Below are 18,693 nucleotides of genomic sequence, written 5' to 3'. Positions count from 1 at the left end.
TAAGAAAACAACTGTTAGAAAGGCAAGAGGCATAGCCGGAAAAAGATAAAAAGACCATAAAATAGATCCTAAGTATTAAGGTGGAGATGGTGTTTGCTGTTTCTGTGTAAATAGTTTTGCTCTGTGAGACAATACACGCAAAAGAAGCATCCTTCATTGGGGCACCTGGGTGGCTCAGCTGGTTCAGCCTCTGACTCCAGCTCAGGTCATGATCTCACAGTTCTTGGAATTGAACCCTGCATCAGGCTCTGCACTGACAGGGCAGAGCCTGCTTGGGATTCTCTCTCTCCCCCTTCTCTCTGCCCCTGCTGCATGTGTTCTCTCTTAAAAATAAATAAACATTAAAAAAAAAAGTTTTTAGTGTACTATTCTAAATTAAACCTAAAACAAGGGATAGGAGAAGGAAGAGGGCTTCAGGGAAAAATTCCAACAATGTTCCTGGCCCTAATAAAACACTTCTCTTCTTGTGTCACAGAGAATGACTCCCAAGGTGGGAGAACTAGGGAAATGAGGGTGTGTGTGTGTGTGTGTGTGTGTGTGTGTGGGCACGTGCATGTGTAAGAATGGCATTGTGTAATAAGATAAACTAAACGGCATCACAGCATCAATAGGCAATATTTTAGCTGCACAGATACTGAGCCCATGGTTCCCAGAGTCTACAACTTCCTACACCAAGGGACTGCAGGTCCCTGGAACCAAAATGATACTGACCTTTTCCTTCCATAAAAGTAACAAAATTTGCATTATATTTGTTGGTGTGGAGCTTCTCTTCCAAGTCAAAAGTTCTTTTCCCTTCAATTTCATCATCTGAAATGCCATCATCTTCATAGCGTCGTCGCATGGTACCACGCTGGGGGAGAGAGGGACAGAAGGATCAAATCATGTACTTTTTCATGCTTATCTAAAAGTACTCACAAACATATGTACGCTTCAACTTTATGTACTTTCAACTTCAGGTATAACATCTGAAACATCAATTTCCCTTGCCTTATAAACCTTTCTCTCAACTAAAGGTCAGGTAATATCCTCAGAATGTACAGAATATAACAAAATTTTGATGGGCCACTGGTTCCCTACTTGTGAATTCTACCTCTGCTAACTCTTTGGACCTAGAGATATAAATTTACAATAGAAATATGACCGGGGCGCCTGGGTGGCTCAGTCAGTTAAGTGTCCGACTTTGGCTCAGGTCATGATCTCATGGTTCGTGAGTTCAAGCCCCACATCGGGCTCTGTGCTGACAGCTCAGAGCCTGGATCCTGCTTCAGATTCTGTGTCTCCTTCTTTCTCTGCCTCTCCCCCACTCACATGCTGTCTCTGCCTCTCAAGAATAAATAAACATTAAAAAAAAAAAAAGAAATATGACCAAATTGTGTTCACAGTCCAATAAAGACTGGAGACAATATGTATATAGATATTTTTAATTTTTAATTTTTTTTTAATGTTTATTTATCTTTGAGATAGAGAGACAGAGCACGAATGAGGGAGGGTCAGAGAGAGGGAGACACAGAATCCGAAACAGGCTCCAGGCTCTGAGCTGTCAGCACAGAGCCCGATGTGGGGCTCGAACTCACGGACCGCGAGATCATGACCTGAGCCGAAGTCGGCCGCCCAATCTACTGAGCCACCCAGGCGCGCCTGTATATAGATATTTTAGGTCAGGATACAAAATACAATGTTTTCATAGGGGAAAGCTGTATCTACATTAGTTTTCTAAAACAATCTTCAAGAATAGGCTAAAACATTTGAATTAATGAAACAAAAACTCCTTTACATCAGATAAAAGAAGTTAATCTAAACAGTTTAGTATTCCAAATAGCAGACCATCAATATTTAGCTTTAAGGATATCTCCCCAAAGAAACTATACAAGGATGCCTGGGTGACTCAGCTGGAAGAGCATGCAACTCTTGATCTCGGTGTCATGAGTTCAAGGCCCATGGTGGGTATAGGGATTAATTAAATAAATAAATTAGAAAAAGAAAACATATAAATGGCCAAAGAACACAGGAAAAGATACTCAATATCATTAGTCATTAGGGGAAATGAAAATCAAAACCACCATGAGATACCACTTCACACCCACTAGGATGGCTACTATCAAAAGGTGGACAATAACAAATGATGGTGAGAATCTAGAGAAACTAGAACCCTCATACATGGCTGGTGGGAATGTAAAACGGTGCAGCCATGGAAAACAGTTCAGCAGTTCCTCAAAAAATTAAATATGGAGTCATCTTGTGACCCAGTAATTCTACTCCTAGGTACATATCCAAAAGAATTAAAATCCTATGTCCACACAAAAACTTGTACGCAGGTGTTCATAGCATTAACCCAAATGTCAACGGATTGATGAATGGATTGAAAAATGTGGTATATTTACACAATGGAATAATATTTGGCCATAAAAATGAATGAAATACTGGTATGTAGCTACAGCATGGAAGAATACTGAAAATATTATGCTAAGTGAAAGAAGTCAAGCACAACAGAGCACATCATCACAGATTATAGAATTTTATTTACATGAAATATCCAGAATAGGCAAACCCATACAGATAGAAAGTAGATTAATAGTTGCCAGGGGCTGGGGAGAGCAGTAGGAAGTGACTATTAATGGTATGGGTTTCTTTCAAGAGTCATGAAAATATTCTGGAATTAGCAAGTGGTGATATTTGTACAACTCTTGTGACTATACTAAAAACCCAATGAATTATATACACTTAAACTGGTGAGCTTTACAGTATATGAATTATAGCTCATAAGCTCTATTTTTAAAAAACTGATAACGTTGCTTATGCTGCAACACATTCTAGTATATTTAGCTAGTGTCCAATTTTGCTGAAATTTCTTGCATACATACACATGGGACAACTGGTATGGAAGTGGTAAGGGCAAAGGTTAATAAAGTAGCCCTACCCTAGGAGGTACTAAGAACAACCAAACTTGGAATTTAAAGTTAGATATTAGGGGAAGGTCTCCTGGGGAATGGGGGTCAGTGAAGGGGCAGAAACGAGTCATAAGAAATAAAATCAAAGAAAGTAAGAATGACTGTTACACACTGGAGCAGAGCTAGATTCAGCATACCAATAGTATGTTTGGTAGAAATACTGAGGGATACCTGGTATCTTTTCCATATTTGGCAAAAACTTTATAATACTTTTACCTACCACCTTTGCTGCCATAAGTCCCAGCTCAAAGGCCAAAAGAAGACCTAATTTTGGTAAGCTTCACTTATTTCAATAATACCATCACTGCTCAAAATATTTTTAGGTACCTTGATAGAGGGGGTTATTTTCACCGACATTTCTTTTTTTGTTTTTATTTCTTTTGAGACAGATAGAGCAACCTGGGAAGGGGCGGGGGTGGGGTGGGGTGGGGAGAGAGAGAATCCCAAGTGGGCTCCACAATGTCAGCACAGAGCCCGATTCACGAGCTGTGAGACCATGACCTGAGCCGCAACCAAAAGTCAGACACTTAACCGACTGAGCCACTCAGGTGACCGACCCTTCACTGACAGTTTCTGACACAAGTTTTGTTTTGTTTTTTAAACTTTTAAAGTTTATTTATTTTGAGAAAGAAGGGGGGGGCAAGGAGAACACACACTCATGGGAGTGCAGGGGAGGGGCAGAGAGAAAATCCCAAGCAGGCTCCCTGCTGTCAATGCAGAGTCCAATGCCAGGGGCTTGGGGTTCAAATCCACAAACCCTGAGACCTGAGCAGAAATCAAGAGTCAGATACTTAACTGACTGACCAAACCACCCAGGTGCTCCCCCACCTTTTTAAATTAATTAAAAAAATTTTTTTAAAATGTGTATTATTTACTTTTGAGAGAGAGAGAGACAGAGCTTGAGCAGGGGAGGGACAGAGAGAGAGGGAGACACAGAATCCAAAGCAGGCTCCAGGCACTGAGTTGACAGCACAGAGCCTGACATGGGGCACAAACCCACATGAACTGTGAGATCATGACCTGAGCCGAAGCTGGATGCTTAATTGACTGAGCTACCCAGGTGCCCCTTAAATTTTTTGTTTTAACGTTTTTTATTTCTGAGAGAATGCAAGCAGGGGAGAGGCAGAGAAAGAGAGCCAGACAGATCAGAAGTGGGCTCTGCTCTGACAGCAGAGAGCCTGACGCTGGGCTCAAACTCATCAACTTTATTTTTCTTCTATGAAACTATGTGGTGGCCACAGCTGAAGCCTCGGTCCTCTGCACGGAGACTGGTGTGGGTCTCTTTTACAAGATGTCAGTGAATTCCTGATAGGGAGACTTGGTGAACACAGTCTCTTTCCAGAAGTCAGGGTTGAGACAGGTGTAGGTCTTATCTTGGAAATGGCATCAAAAGTGGCCTTGGCTGGGTGCCTGGGTGGCTCAGTTGGTTAAGCATCCAACTTCAGCTCAGGTCATGATCTTGTGGTTCCTGAGTTGGCGCCCTACACGGCTGCTGTCAGCCCAGAGCCTGCTTCGGATCCTCTGTCCCCCTCTCTCTCTGCCCCTTTCCCGCTCACACATGCTCTCTCTCGAAAATAAACATTAAAAAAAAAAAAAAAAAAAAGTGGCCTTGGCGAAGTTGCCCATGATGGCAGCACAGCCCCTAGCCAAGTGTCATCAATACTGGCTATCAACAGTAGCTTCTTGGGCACAGGAACTGCATGAGTTTACTTCCATATAAGATATCTTCAGTTCCCCTCCCCTCTTTTTTTTTTTTTAATTTTTTTAATGTTTATTTATTTTTGAGAGAGAGTGCAAGCAGGGGAGGGGCACAGAGAGAGAGGGAGACACAGAACCTGAAGCAGGCTCCAGGCTGTCAGCAGAGAGCCTTATGCGGGGGCGGGACTCAAGCTGTGAGATCATGACCTGAGCCAAAGTGGGATGCTTAACTGACTGAGCCACCCAGGTGCCCCTCCTCAGCTCCCCTCCTTACTGTACTTCATTTATGTGTCTTTGAAGAGAAGTCCAAAATATGAATTCCAAGTATCATAGAACAAAGACAATACAATCAGAATTAATGTAGTTTCCCCTTCTCCCCTGCAAAATTTAGAAAGCACTAATTTGCACTGTAAGTTCTAATATACTTGTAAAAAAAAAATTCCAGTCATATTTTCAAATTTCAACCTTTCCTGGGTCTACCATTACTGATTCTTCTTCAGTAAGGAGGACATAATCACCCTGATTACCCCAAAATTTCTAACATGGTAGCCAGAAGTTCCCCCATCCTTCCTTTATTTTTATATGCTTCTTCCTTCCAATATTCAAGAAGACTCCTTTCATTTACACTTTCAATATAGAGAATATAAGGATATAGGGAAATCTGCTCTAGCCAAGCCACGTAAAAGACAAGAGAAAAATGAATTTGGATTCTTGTTTTCTTTCTGAGTGTTGTAAATGGGAAGTCAGCAATAATGCAAAAATTATTTGTATCAGTTTTAATACTGCCAAGAATGGTGTTTGCTGTTTTTCTGTCTATTCCTTGTCTTAATGTAAATCCTGGTGAAAGTAAACATCTATAGCAAATTTCTTAGTGCTATAAAAACATAGTCAGTCCTTGTAATAAGCCTGGAAATCAGTAGGCAATAACACAATTTGCTACAGGTGAAACCCAAAAGGCAAGGCCACTTTAATGCTAAGGAAAGCAACCACCAATCCCCTCCAGCCCACCAACATTACCAAATAATTCAAAATGGTTTACCAGCATGCTGTGCTTTTTTTATTCTAGGTGCTTTTCATGAAGGCAATTTAGGCAACCCAGAGGAAGTTACTGGCCTCCCATAGATGCCAGCCCTCACTGAACTCGGGGTCACAATAAATAGCAGGTACAAACTGAACACTGAAATCTATTCCAACCACATTTTCACTCAAAAGCAATTTGTACTTTCCAGGGTCAATAGTGAGCTGTAGTCATGAATAACCAATCATTGTTTATTCTATTTAGATGACCAAACTATATAGCAAACTCATGTTTTCCAGGATTCAAATAATAAAAAGAATTTTAAAACTGCCTTAAAAATATTAACCCCTCTTATTTTTGAGACAGAGAGAGAGAGAGAGAGAGAGAGCGAGCGAGCGCACACGTGAACTCACGAGCAAAGGAGGGGCAGAGACAGGGAGGGAGACGGAGGGAGACAGAGGCTCCGAAGCTAACAGTGCAGAGCCTGACATGGGGCTCGATTCAGGAACTGTGAGACCATGACCTGAACTGAAGTCAGATGCTCAACCAACTGAGCCACCTAGACGCCCTAACACTCACCACTCTCAGTCAAGTTGTAATTAACTACATTAAATGATATAAATGGCTACATAAATGGAATATTTAGATTAACTCAATTACCGACAGGTAAGTCAAGCTCAATGGATACAAATATTACACAATCATTTCCCTAGACGATTAGGTGAAAAAAAGATAATGAGGCAAGACTAGATGCAAACAGGTATCAATCATTATATAGAAACTTTCAGCATTCTCTTTTCTAAACATGTAGCAAAAAAAACAATGATGGAAAGGACACTGTCTTAAGATGTCTTTATGCAACACACTTAAAAAGTAAAACAGCAGGGCGCCCGGGTGGCTCAGTCGGTTGAGCATCCGACTTCGGCTCAGGTCATGATCTCGCGGTTTGTGAGTTTGAGCCTCGCATCGGGCTCTGTGCTGACAGCTCGGAGCCTGGAGCCTGCTTCGGATTCTGCGTCTCCTCCTCTCTCTGCCCCTCCCATGCTCGTGCTCTCTCTCTCTCTCTGTCTCTCAATAATAAACGTTAAGAAAAAAAATTTTTTAAATAAAAAAAAAAGTAAAACAGCAGAGTAAGACAGCAGAGAGTAAAACAGCAGAGAATTTTTACAGAGAGTAAAAATTAAAAAAAAGTAAAACAGCAGAGAATTCCCTAATGCCAGCAACCATCTGCCTCTCTTAGATATCTGGGGAGTGGAACGAGGTGAGAAAGAGAAATCATTTTTAAAGGTCAGATAAAACCAGACTTGTCCTATAGGAAAACAGCTAAGCCATCCAAGGCTAACATATACTCTAGTGAATATGTGACCATTAACACATTTATTACAACAAATAACACTGAAAAGTGATTATAAAATGCTAAGCTTAAAAATCAGTACATGTGGGGTGCCCAGGTGCCTCAGTCAGTTAAACATCCAATTCTTGATTTCGGCTCAGGTCATGATTTCAGTCATGGGATCAAGCCCTGCAGTGGGCTCCCCACTGAGTGTGGAGCCTAAGATTCTGTCTTTCTCTCAAAAAAAAAAAAAAAAAAAAAAATCAGCACATGAAATTATGTGAATTTGAGCCCCTAGACAAGGCTCTGTGCTGACAGCTCAGAGCCTGGAGCCTACTTTGGATTCTGTATTGTGCCTCCCTCTCTCTCTGCCCCTTCCCTGCTCATGCTCTGTCTCTCTGTCTCTCTCTCTCCCCTTCAAAAATAAACATTAAAGGGGCGCCTGGGTGGCTCAGTCGGTTGAGCGACCGACTTCGGCTCAGGTCATGATCTCACAGTTTGTGAGTTTCAGCCCCGAGTCGGGCTCTGTGCTGACAGCTCAGAGCCTGAGTCTGCTTCGGATTCTGTGTCTCCCTCTCTCTCTGCCCCTCCCCCGCTCATGCTCTGTCTCTGTCTCAGAAATAAATAAACATAAAAAAAAATTTTTTTTTTTAAATAAACATTAAATTAAAAAGTTTGCATAGGGGCGCCTGGGTGGCGCAGTCGGTTAAGCGTCCGATTTCAGCCAGGTCACGATCTCGCGGTCCGTGAGTTCGAGCCCCGCGTCAGGCTCTGGGCTGATGGCTCAGAGCCTGGAGCCTGTTTCCAATTCTGTGTCTCCCTCTCTCTCTGCCCCTCCCCCGTTCATGCTCTGTCTCTCTCTGTCCCAAAAATAAATAAACGTTGAAAAATAAATAAATAAAAATTTTAAAAAAAGTGTGCATAAAAAAGAAAGTGGAAGACAACAGTTCGTATTTGTTAACTTTTAGTGAAAGGTTTTCATGTTCCCCATACCATCTTCCTTTCAATACCTAACTTCTTTAATATTTTTATTACAAAAGTAATGTAATAGAAAAAAGGACAAAAATGATGTGATCCTTGGGGCGCCTGGGTGGCGCAGTCGGTTAAGCGTCCGACTTCAGCCAGGTCATGATCTCGCGGTCCGTGAGTTCGAGCCCCGCGTCAGGCTCTGGGCTGATGGCTCAGAGCCTGGAGCCTGTTTCCGATTCTGTGTCTTCCTCTCTCTCTGCCCCTCCCCCGTTCATGCTCTGTCTCTCTCTGTCCCCAAAAAAATAAACGTTGAAAAAAAAAATTTAAAAAATGATGTGATCCTCTTTGACAAAATTCAGCACCCTTTCATGATAAAAGACATTCAGCAAATTAGGAACAGAAGGTAACTTCCTTCAGCTAATAAAGGGCATCTACCAAAACCCCACAGCTAATATCACACTTAACGGTAAAAGACTGAGAACTTTCTCCCTAAGATCAGCAACAAGACATGGATGTCTGCTCTCCACTTCTATTCAACACTGCATTAGAGGTTCTAGCCAAGGCGATTAGGCACGAAAAAGACATACAAGGGGGTACCTGGGTGGTTCAGTGAATTAAATGTCTCACTCTCTTGGCTCAGGTCTTGATCTCACAGTGGTGAGCTCAAGCCCTGCACTGGGCTCCATGCTGGGCATGAAGCCTATGGAAGGGGGAGGGGGAGGGGGAGGGAAGAAGGGAGGGAGGGAGGGAGGGAGGGAGGGAGGGAGGGAAGGAAGGAAGGAAGGAAGGAAGGAAGGAAGGGAGGAAGGAAAAGGAAGAGAAGGGAAGAAGGAAAGGAAGAGAATAAGGAAGGGAAGGGAAGAAGGAAGGGACGGGAAGAAGGAAGGGACGGGAAGAAGGAAGGGGATGGAAGGGAAGGCAACGGAAGGGAAGAAGGAAGGAAGGGAAAGAAATGGAAGGGAAGGGAAGAAGGAAGGAAGGAAAGGAAGGAAAGGAATGAAGGAAGGAGAGAAAGAAAGAGAGAAAGAGAAAGAAAAAGAAAAGAAAAAAGAAAAAGAAAAAAGGAAGGAAGGGGAAGTTAAAGAACTTAAAAAAATGGATCAAAGACTTAAAATGTAATGGCTAAAAGTAAGTCTTCAGAAAATGTGTAAATATTCATGAATTTGGATTAGGCAATAGCTTCTTGGATATAACATCAAAATAACTGAACAACAAAACTGACTGAACTTCCTCAAAATTAATACTTTTTGTGCTTCAAAAAACACTATCAAGAAAAATAAAATCAAACTACAGAATAGGAGAATATATTTGCAAATGATGTGTCTCATAAGTATCCTGAATACATATCTGTATCTAGATGGATATCTAGAATATATAAAGAACTCTTACAACTTAATAATAAAAAGACAAAAATTAAAAAACAGGAAAAGGGTTTGAATAATTATCTCTCAAATATATATAACTGGCCAGTAAGCACATGAAGTATCATTAGTCATGAGTTCATTATTAGTCATTAAGACAATGTAAATCAAAGCTACAATGAGATACTACCTTGTACCTACCGGTTGGATAACTAAAGCGCTGGTGAGAATGTGAATAAAGTAAAACCCTCATACACAGTTGGCGGAAATGCAGACTAGCACGACCCCCTTGGAAAAAGTCTGGCAGTTCTTCAAATGGTTAAACAGAGTTACCATATGACCCAGCAATTCCATTCCTAGGTACCTACCCAAGAGAATGAAAACATATGCCCACAAACATTCATAACAACATTATTCATTATAGCCAAAAGGCAGAAACAATTCAAAGGTCCATCAACTGGAGAACGGATAAATATAGTATATTCACACAATGGAATATTGTTTAGCAATAAAAGGGAGTGAAATACTGATACACGCTACAACACATAACAAGCTTTAAAAACAATGCTCAGTGAAAAAAGCCGGTCACAAAAGACTACATATTATATGATAACATTCATATGAAAGGTCCAGAATAAGTAAATCTATAGAGACAAAGTAGATTAGTGACTGCCAGGGGCTGGAGGGAAAAGAGATGGGGACTAACTGCTAATGACTTTTGGGTTTTTTTGAGGTAATGAAAATGTTCTGGAATTAGATAGTGGTAATGTCTGCACAACTCTGTGAATATATTAAAAACCACTGAATTGTACACTTTAAAAGGGTGACTTGTATAGCACAGAAATTGTATTTCAATAAAAAATGACTGGCAATCGGTAAGAGAAAAAAGGTTAAGAAAGGGGTAATACATGTATATGTTTAAATAAAGCAATGTAGTTTGATAATATGAGAATAAGGTTTGATGTAGACCCATTCAAGACACACTGCTTAATAACGTTTCTGATAAAGCACAATTTGTTTTCTAAATAATTGCCATAGCCATTTAGGTTGATTTTATATGAAAGGGAGCATAGACAAGTGACTAAAAAAAAGTTAAGTATTTAATGAACTACCATGATGTTCCAGGAATGCAAAAACAGTTTGTTAGTTCTAAGAATTTCCACTCCCATCTACAGATATAATTCACCACGTTAACAGGGTAGAGGACAAAAATGGTATGATCATCTACATCTGTGCTGTCCAATATGGTAGCAACTAGCAGATTAAATACATTTTCAACAAATGATGCAGGGAGGGGTGGGCTCCTGGGTGGCTGAGATGGTTAAGCGTCTGACTTCTGCTCAGGTCATGATCTGGCAGTCCATGATCTCGCAGGGAGGTTTGAGCCCTGCGCTGAGCTCTGTGCTGACAGCTCAGAGTCTGGAGGCTGCTTTGGATTCTGTGCCTCCCTCTCTCTCTGCCCTTCTCCCACTCATGCTCTGTCTGTCTCTCTTTCGTTCTCAAAAGTAAACATTAAAAAAATAATAAAGCTGGGCCCTTATCTAACACCATATACAAAAATTAACTCAAAATGGATCAAAAACCTAACCATAAGAGTTAAAACTATATAGGGGCACCTGGGTGGCTCAGTCAGGTGAGCATCTGACTTTGGCTCAGGTCATGATCTCGGGGTTAGTGAGTTCGAGTCCTGCATTGGGCTTGCTGCTGTCAGTGCGGAGCCCACTTTGTATCCTCTGTCTCCCTCTGCCTCTCTGCCCAACCCCACTCATGCTGTCTTTTAAAAATAAATAAAACGTTAAAGAAGTAATAATAAATAAAAACAAAACAAAAAAAGAGTTAAAACTGTAACATTTTTTAGAAAAAAATGCAGGGAACATCTTCACAACATTGGATTTCTTGGACATGACACCAAAAGTAAAGGAAAAAACCAGACATACTGGACTTCATCAAAATTAAAAACTTTTGTGCAGGGGCACCTGGCCGGCTCAGCTGGTAGAACATGAAACTCTTGATCTCAGGGCTGTAAATTCGAGCCCCATACAGGGTGCTGAGATTACTTTAAAATAAAATCTTTAAAAAAAGAAACTTTTGTGCAAAGGATACTATCAACAGAGCAAAAAGACAAACTACAGAATGGGAGAAAATATTTGCAAATCCTATATCTGATAAGGAATTAATATCTAGAATATATAAAGAATTCTTACAACTCAACAACAAAATAACTCAATTTAAAAATGGGCAAAGGACTGGGGTGCCTGGTGGCTCAGTCAGTTAAGCATCTAACTTCAGCTCAGGACATGGTTTTGCAGTTCACGGGTTCAAGCCCTGAGCCTGGTTCTATGCTGACAGCTCAGAGCCTGGAGCCTGCCTGCTTCAGATTCTGTGTCTCCTTCTCTCTCTGTCCCTCCCCTGCTCCTCCCTCCCCCTTCCTCTGTCTCTCTCTCTCTCTGAAAAATAAACATTAAAAAAAAATTGGGAAAGGACTTAAACATTTCTCCAAAGAAGATATACAAATGACCAATATGCACACGAAAAGATGCTCAGCATCACTAGTCGTCAGGGAAATGCAAATCAAAACCACAATGAAGTTTCACCATTAGGATGTGTTATTCTCAAAAAAACAAAAAACAAAAAAAACACTCAAGATGACAAGTGTTAGCAAGGAAACAGAGAAACTGGAACCCTTATGCACTGCTGATAGGAACATAATATGGTGAAGCCTGTGTGGAAAACAGTGGGGCAGTTGCTCAAAAAATTAAATGCATAATTACCATATGATCCGGTAATTCCACTTTTAGGTACATACCCAAAAGACTGAAAGCAGGGACTCAAACAGATATTTTTACACTAATATTCATAACAGCACTATTCATAATAGTCAGAAGGCACAAACAATCCCAAATGTCCACTGACAGATAAACAAATGGAATGTGGTATATAGATACAATGGAATATTATTCAGCAATAAGAGGAATGGAGTTCCGATACATTGTTGCACCTTGAATGAATCTTGAAGACATTATGCTCTGCGAAATAGACCTGATTCAAAAGGATAAATATTGTAGGATCCCACTTATATGAGGTACCTAGAACAGGCAAATTCACAAAGACAGAAAGCAGATTAGAAGTTATCAAGGGCTGGGGGGAGAGGAAGAATGGGGAGTTACTGCTGTATGGTTAGAGTTTCTATTTGGGGTAATGACAAAGTTTGGGAAATAAATACTGACGATAGTTGCACAAAACTGTGAATGTAATTAATGCCACTGAACTGTACACTTAAAAATAGTTAAAATGGGGGCAGGGCGTCTGGGTAGCTCAGGTTATGATCTCACGGTTCCTGAGTTCGAGGCCTGCACCAGGCCCTCTGCTGTCAGCACAGAGCCCACTTCAGATCCTCTGTCCCCCTGTCTCTCTGCCCCTCCCCGATTTGCACTCTCTTTTAAAAATAAACATTTATTAAAAAAAAAAAAATTTTTTTAAATTTTTTTTTTCAACGTTTATTTTATTTTTGGGACAGAGAGAGAGCATGAACGGGGGAGGGTCAGAGAGAGAGGGAGACACAGAATCGGAAACAGGCTCCAGGCTCCGAGCCATCAGCCCAGAGCCCGACGCAGGGCTCGAACTCACAGACCGCGAGATCGTGACCTGGCTGAAGTCGGACGCTTAACCGACTGCACCACCCAGGCGCCCCTAAAAAAATTTTTTAATGTTTACTTATTTTTGAGAGAGACATAAAAATAAACAAACATTTAAAAACTAGTTAGGGGTGCCTGGGTGGCTCAGTCGGATCAGCCTTCAACATTGGCTCATGTCATAATCTCCCAGTTCCTGGGCTTATGCCCCGAGTCAAGCTCTGTGCTGACAGCTCAGAGCCTGGAGCCCGCTTTGGATTCTGTGTCTCCCTCTCTCTCTGTCCCTCCCCCACTCACTTGCTCACTCTCTCAAAAATAGACATAAATTTTTTTTAATAGTTAAAGCGGCAAATTTTATGTTATATATATTTTACCACAATTTTAAAGAATCATGTAATATACCAAACACCACCCTCTGAGAACCAATGTACAATTATATATCATATCAATTTTTGTATCAAATAGTTTTTCTTCTTTTCTTTTTTTGCAGTATTTATTTTGAAAAAGAAAAAGAGTGGGGCAGGGGCAGGGGCAGAGGCAGAGACAGAGGGAGAGAGAGAAAATCCCAACCAGGCTCTGCTCAGCACGGAGACCGACGCAGGGCCTGAACTCATGAAACATGGGACCATAACCTGAGCCAAAACCCAGAGTCAGCAGGTCACTTAACCGACTGAGCCACTAAGGCACCCCTCTCCCCCTCTAGTAGTTTTCTTACCTAAGATAATCACCCTGTGAGGGTCAGGAGATAGGATGGCATTATTTTACAAATGAAAAAGACACGTAAAACTGACCTACATTAACTTTTTTGGGTAACAGAAAAACAAGAAAGCGGAAGTGTCTAAAGGGAGAACTTACATAGTGTCATTCTACTACTACTACTTTGCTCTGCAATCTTAAGTAAATCATTTAACTTCTTCAGATCTAATTTTCCCTTGGTGTTAAGGTCCCTTTGTGTTCTAAAATAAAGTCCTCTGCAATCTGGTTCCAGCTGAGACCTCAGTCTTGCTCCTGTATTATACAATGTGGAAAATCTGCTGCATACCAGTCCCCCGGGTCTGTCTGTCCTTATTCAAAGAATATTTTTTCAGATCCGGCTCCCTCTGCCCTGACCAGGGAGACCTGCTGGCGGTTGGCAGGGTAGCTCTCCTAGGGACTTCCACATCTTCTTCCCATCTTCCCACAACTCCCTCTCCCATATTAAACAAACTTTCACATATCTCAATCAACCAGATGTTAGTAGTTCTTTCTGGAGAGCTTAGGCAATTCTCATCCCCAAAGGGCACAAAAGAAATCAGAGAAGGAATAAGCTGTATAAAGTATGAAAAGGCAGTTTTTATTTTTTTTAATTTTTTTTTTTAATATTTTATTTTTGAGAGAGAGCGAGCACACGTGGGAGAGAGGCAGAGAGAGAGGGAGACACAGAACCCAGAGCAGGCTCCAGGCTATGAGCTGTCAGCACACAGCCCAACGCGGGGCTCGAACTTACAAACCATGAAATCATGACCTGAGTCGAAGTCGGACACTTAACTAACTGAGCCACCTAGGCGCCCCACAAAAAGGCAGTTCTTATTAATGACACCCAGAAAGGCTACTGCCATAAGGCAAACAACATCCCTGTAAGATTATTATCCTCTCCACTTTACAAAGAAAACGAAGGACAGAAGTAACTTCCCCAAGTTACAAAGCTAGTAAAATTGGTGTGGATGGTATCTGAACCCTGATACTTTGTTTCTAGGCCAATGGTCTTAACTACTGCTCTATGCTGACACTGGTTTGGAATGAAACTTCAGCCAGACCAGTAGCTTGAGGCAGATGGAAGAAACTAGCAAAGGAAGGAGACTCCATACAGCTGAAATGGCTCTGGCAGAGAAAGGAGAAGTGGTGAGAGGTGATGGCAACAAAGGAGATTTTCTTTAAATTAGAACACTGTGCTTTGTAGATAGGAGGTTAGCAAAGATTCTTCCCCAGGGTAGGAGATTTCTGGTATTTGCTAAGGGATGCTACTTTTCTAGCTCTGCCACTGTTTACCTACCTTCCCTTCTTTCTAAGATTTTTTACTTTTAACCAATCTCTACACCCAACGTGGGGCTTGAATCTACAGCCCTGAGATTTAAGACTCACATGCAGGGCTCCTGGGTGGCTCAGAAGGTTAAGCGCCCAACTCTCAATTTCAGCTCAGGTCACAGTCTCACAATTAGTGAGTTCAAGCCCCTCTGCGCTCTCAGTGTAGAGCCTGCTTGGGAGTGAGTCTCTCTCTTTCATCTCTCTCTGCCCCTCTCCTGCTCACACTTTCTCTCAAAATAAATAACTTAAAAAAAAAAAAAAAAAAAAAAAAAAGATTCACATGCTCTACCGAATGAGCCAGGCAGTTGCCCCAACAATTCCTGATTTCTAATTCTAGTTTTTACTTGACAAATTATGTTACTGGTCATTTAGCTATTCTCGCTGAAAAATAATACTATTCTTAACCAGAGACCATTTTATATCATAGAGTGCTTTGAACTTAGCACATGTATTGTGTATACTATTAAACTTGTTCTCACTCTCTAAATTTGTACTCAAAGTGACATTTATTACACACTTTCTATAAAGATGAAATTGCCAATATTTTTTACCAAGATTAATTTCATCTCCTATTTTCTCGAACATTCTTTTTTTCCGGTACAAAATGGCAGCACAGGGACAGGACCCATTATTTTCTCTACAATTCTGACCTATCTTATCCCACTACCTGAGAGAAAAATTTTAATTACAGAGCCTGTGCTTGTGATGATATAGGAAGTACAGTACTAACTAGATTTTCATGTCTCACATCATGATACTGCTATTAAAAAAAAGTTTGAGGGCATATTTTTATAAATTTATATGGATTAAATAAATCTGAATCTTTGCAACATATACCAAATCGCCACTTGATAGCCTTAGTATGCATTTATATACACTTCAAAAAGAAGAAACATGCTCAGGCTCTCATTCTCTCCCCAACACCCCCACAAACATATGAACAACATACACATCCCCAAAATCAATTGAACTTTAAAGTGTTGTTCTTATTTTCTTTATTCCATGCTTTTGAAAACTCAACATTACCCCAAGGTCACACACTGTACATATAGATTGTGGTCTATACCCCTCCCATGTGCATGTGTGTGTGTGTGCTATAAAAATCTATTGTTTGAATAGTTATTCACTCATAAAACACACACTGAATATGAAGCAATAGCCAGATGCCCTGCATACAAAGAAAAAGGCACAGTTCTAGTCCTCAAGAAGCTGTTGGCCAGTAGAGGGAGACAGACATGTAAATGAATTACAGTATTACATTTCACCATGGTTTGTAGTAAAACACATAGATACAAATGTTATTAAAGCTCAGGAGGAAGAACAACTAGCATAGAAGGGTTGGTTAAGGCTCCACATAAGTACTAATATAAGAGGAAATGTTTATTCATTGAGTACAGCTTTACTAAATACCTACGAAGTTCCAAGGACAATGGATATAAATAGACTCTATGTTGCTCCTCTATGGCAGTGACCTCTTCAGACTTTTATGGGCTTCCCTCTCATACTACTGGATTTCTCAGTATCTCATTAATAACCTATAGATAGACCGTGAGCATTTTTCAAAAATAAAACGTTATGGGGCACCTGGGTAGCTCAGTCGGTTAAGCGTCCGACTTCAGCTCAGGTCATGATCTCATGGTCTGTGAGTTTCAGCCCTGTGTCGGACTCTGTGCTGACAGCTTGGAGCCTGGAGCCTGCTTCAGATTCTGTGTCTCCCTCTTTCTGCCCCTCCCCTGCTCATGCTCTGTCTCTCTCGGTCTCAAAAATAAATAAAAACATTAAAAAAATAAAAAATAAATTATAATCTTTATTTAGAACACCTGAAAATTTCATTACACCTCACTTAATGGGGGATATTAATGGGAACATCCTAAGGTAGTACAAAAGTTGTAGGAATCACTGCCTTACAGTGACTGAACACAGGGCCCAAGTTTTTATCTTTTGATCTATGTAACACTTATTGCCCCCAAAATATTAAGAGGCTTGAGCATAAGGATTAAGGAAGAACACATTTTAACATAACTGCTTTAATACATTTCAAAGAATGAGTACTGATCAACTGGCATGGCTGAAAAAGCTTGCATTTCTTTTGTTGAAATTCAGCTAGGTCAGCCTCCAAGTATTTTCTGAGCTAACTTAGATCAACTTCTGCAGAGATCAACGGCACACAGAACACTTTCTATATATGAAAGACTTTAGTAGATCACAGTTAATTCCAACAAAAAGAGTAATCCATAAAAGGAAGACATTATCTATAGAATTTGGCAAGAAGCTTATTTGCAGCTAAGTCTCTCTTGATTTAGGGGAAAAAAAAAAAAAAACCAAACAGGCAGCTGAGAAGGCAGAATGCTCAAAGGGAAGAGGAATATACAACACAAAGTGAATTTTCTCTTGAAAGTTCTCTCAAAACTAGTGTCAAATACCTACTACATATACAGAATGATCCTAAAATTCTCTGAAAGAGTCAGCATACACTTACCCTGACCACAAATATGCCCTCCACAAACCAACTGGCTGAGAAATGAGTTAAAGTGTTGGATCCCTTCCACCAACACTGCCTGCTTTTTTACATACCATTTAATATAATCAACTGTTCAGTGTGCTTGCTGTAGATTTAACCATGATACTGCCACAATTCTGCAAAGGAAAAAAGTGTGGCTACAAGTGTAGCAAAATCATCCTCTGAAATTCAGGATGAAGGTAAGGCATCTGAAGAACATCCTGAAGAAAAATAATCTGAGTTCAAATATTACACCAAAAGCATATTTTTATTCCCTCAAAGGCTTTCTTCTAATATACATACACTCTTTTCCTTGGATACTGGCAAAAGAAGTATCAGCAATATTACACTTTCTAGCAACATGCAAATGTACAATTACCTTATCCACAAGTAGCCTCGTAAAGGTGTGTAATTCCTCACTCTACCTTCTGTCCCACTCTTTCAAACCTTCACCTCCTTTTTGTAGCCCCAGAACGATTTTTAAACTTATCACTTCCACTATCTGACATTTAAAAATTAGTCTAAGTGAAATCATAATCCTCCCCCCAAAATGTAAAAAGTTTGCTTCTTCCAATTATTTACCTCCTAGAACAAAAAACAAGGGAATTTTAGAAGACCCAGTTAGTAGGAAATAATCTTTAAATTACCCACATGCTACAAAAAAATATCACCTACCAAAAATGGAAACAATAATGAACTCAGAAATACTCAATTTCTCCCTCAACTCGACCAATTTTTTAACTTTATTTTCATTAGTCAATAATATCCACTGAGATTCAAATACTCCCTGAACACATCTGTTTACTGCCTGATGTGTTTCTATAGCAACAGACACCCAGAACACAGAAACAGAGATAATGCCTAGTTTTTTCACATCTTCTGTAACTGATGTAACTGGTGCAACAGAGAGACATCAGTATAATATGTGGTGCAAGTCATGCCACAGCAGCTCCTAAAAGGTAAAGGTTAGTATGTCTGTCAGGCAACAACAATTTATAGAAAAAGAAAACACCCCTCGAAGTTAAATCTTAAATCTAAAGGGGAAGTAAGTGATCTTTCTGCCTGTCATTGAAAAAGGTGCTGCAGACCTTAAAGGACAGCTTGTTCTGAAAAACACTAACTCTAGACATTTGCTCAGTAAATAACACAAGCAATGAAATGTGCCACACA

General features: G+C 40.4%; 1 protein-coding gene across 3 annotated transcripts in view; it reads right to left on the bottom strand.

The window, feature by feature from the left end:
• Positions 1-18,693, bottom strand: part of KDM2A (lysine demethylase 2A) — a 113,798-nt gene that overhangs the window by 48,491 nt on the left and 46,614 nt on the right. For all 3 annotated transcript variants that reach the window (XM_047071524.1, XM_047071523.1, XM_047071522.1), the window contains one exon: positions 712-850. In XM_047071524.1, coding sequence (XP_046927480.1) covers positions 712-841 — 130 coding nt within the window. In that variant the 5' untranslated portion in view covers positions 842-850. The remainder of the gene's footprint in view (positions 1-711; positions 851-18,693) is intronic.

This window comes from Lynx rufus, unplaced genomic scaffold (genome assembly GCF_022079265.1).
Source record: "Lynx rufus isolate CCGP_SWC_20201006 ecotype Redwood Valley unplaced genomic scaffold, mLynRuf1.p SCAF_9, whole genome shotgun sequence".
Taxonomy (NCBI): Eukaryota; Metazoa; Chordata; class Mammalia; order Carnivora; family Felidae; genus Lynx; species Lynx rufus.
The sequence above is the reverse complement of the archived record's forward strand: the minus strand, read 5'-3'. Positions and strand labels throughout refer to the sequence as shown.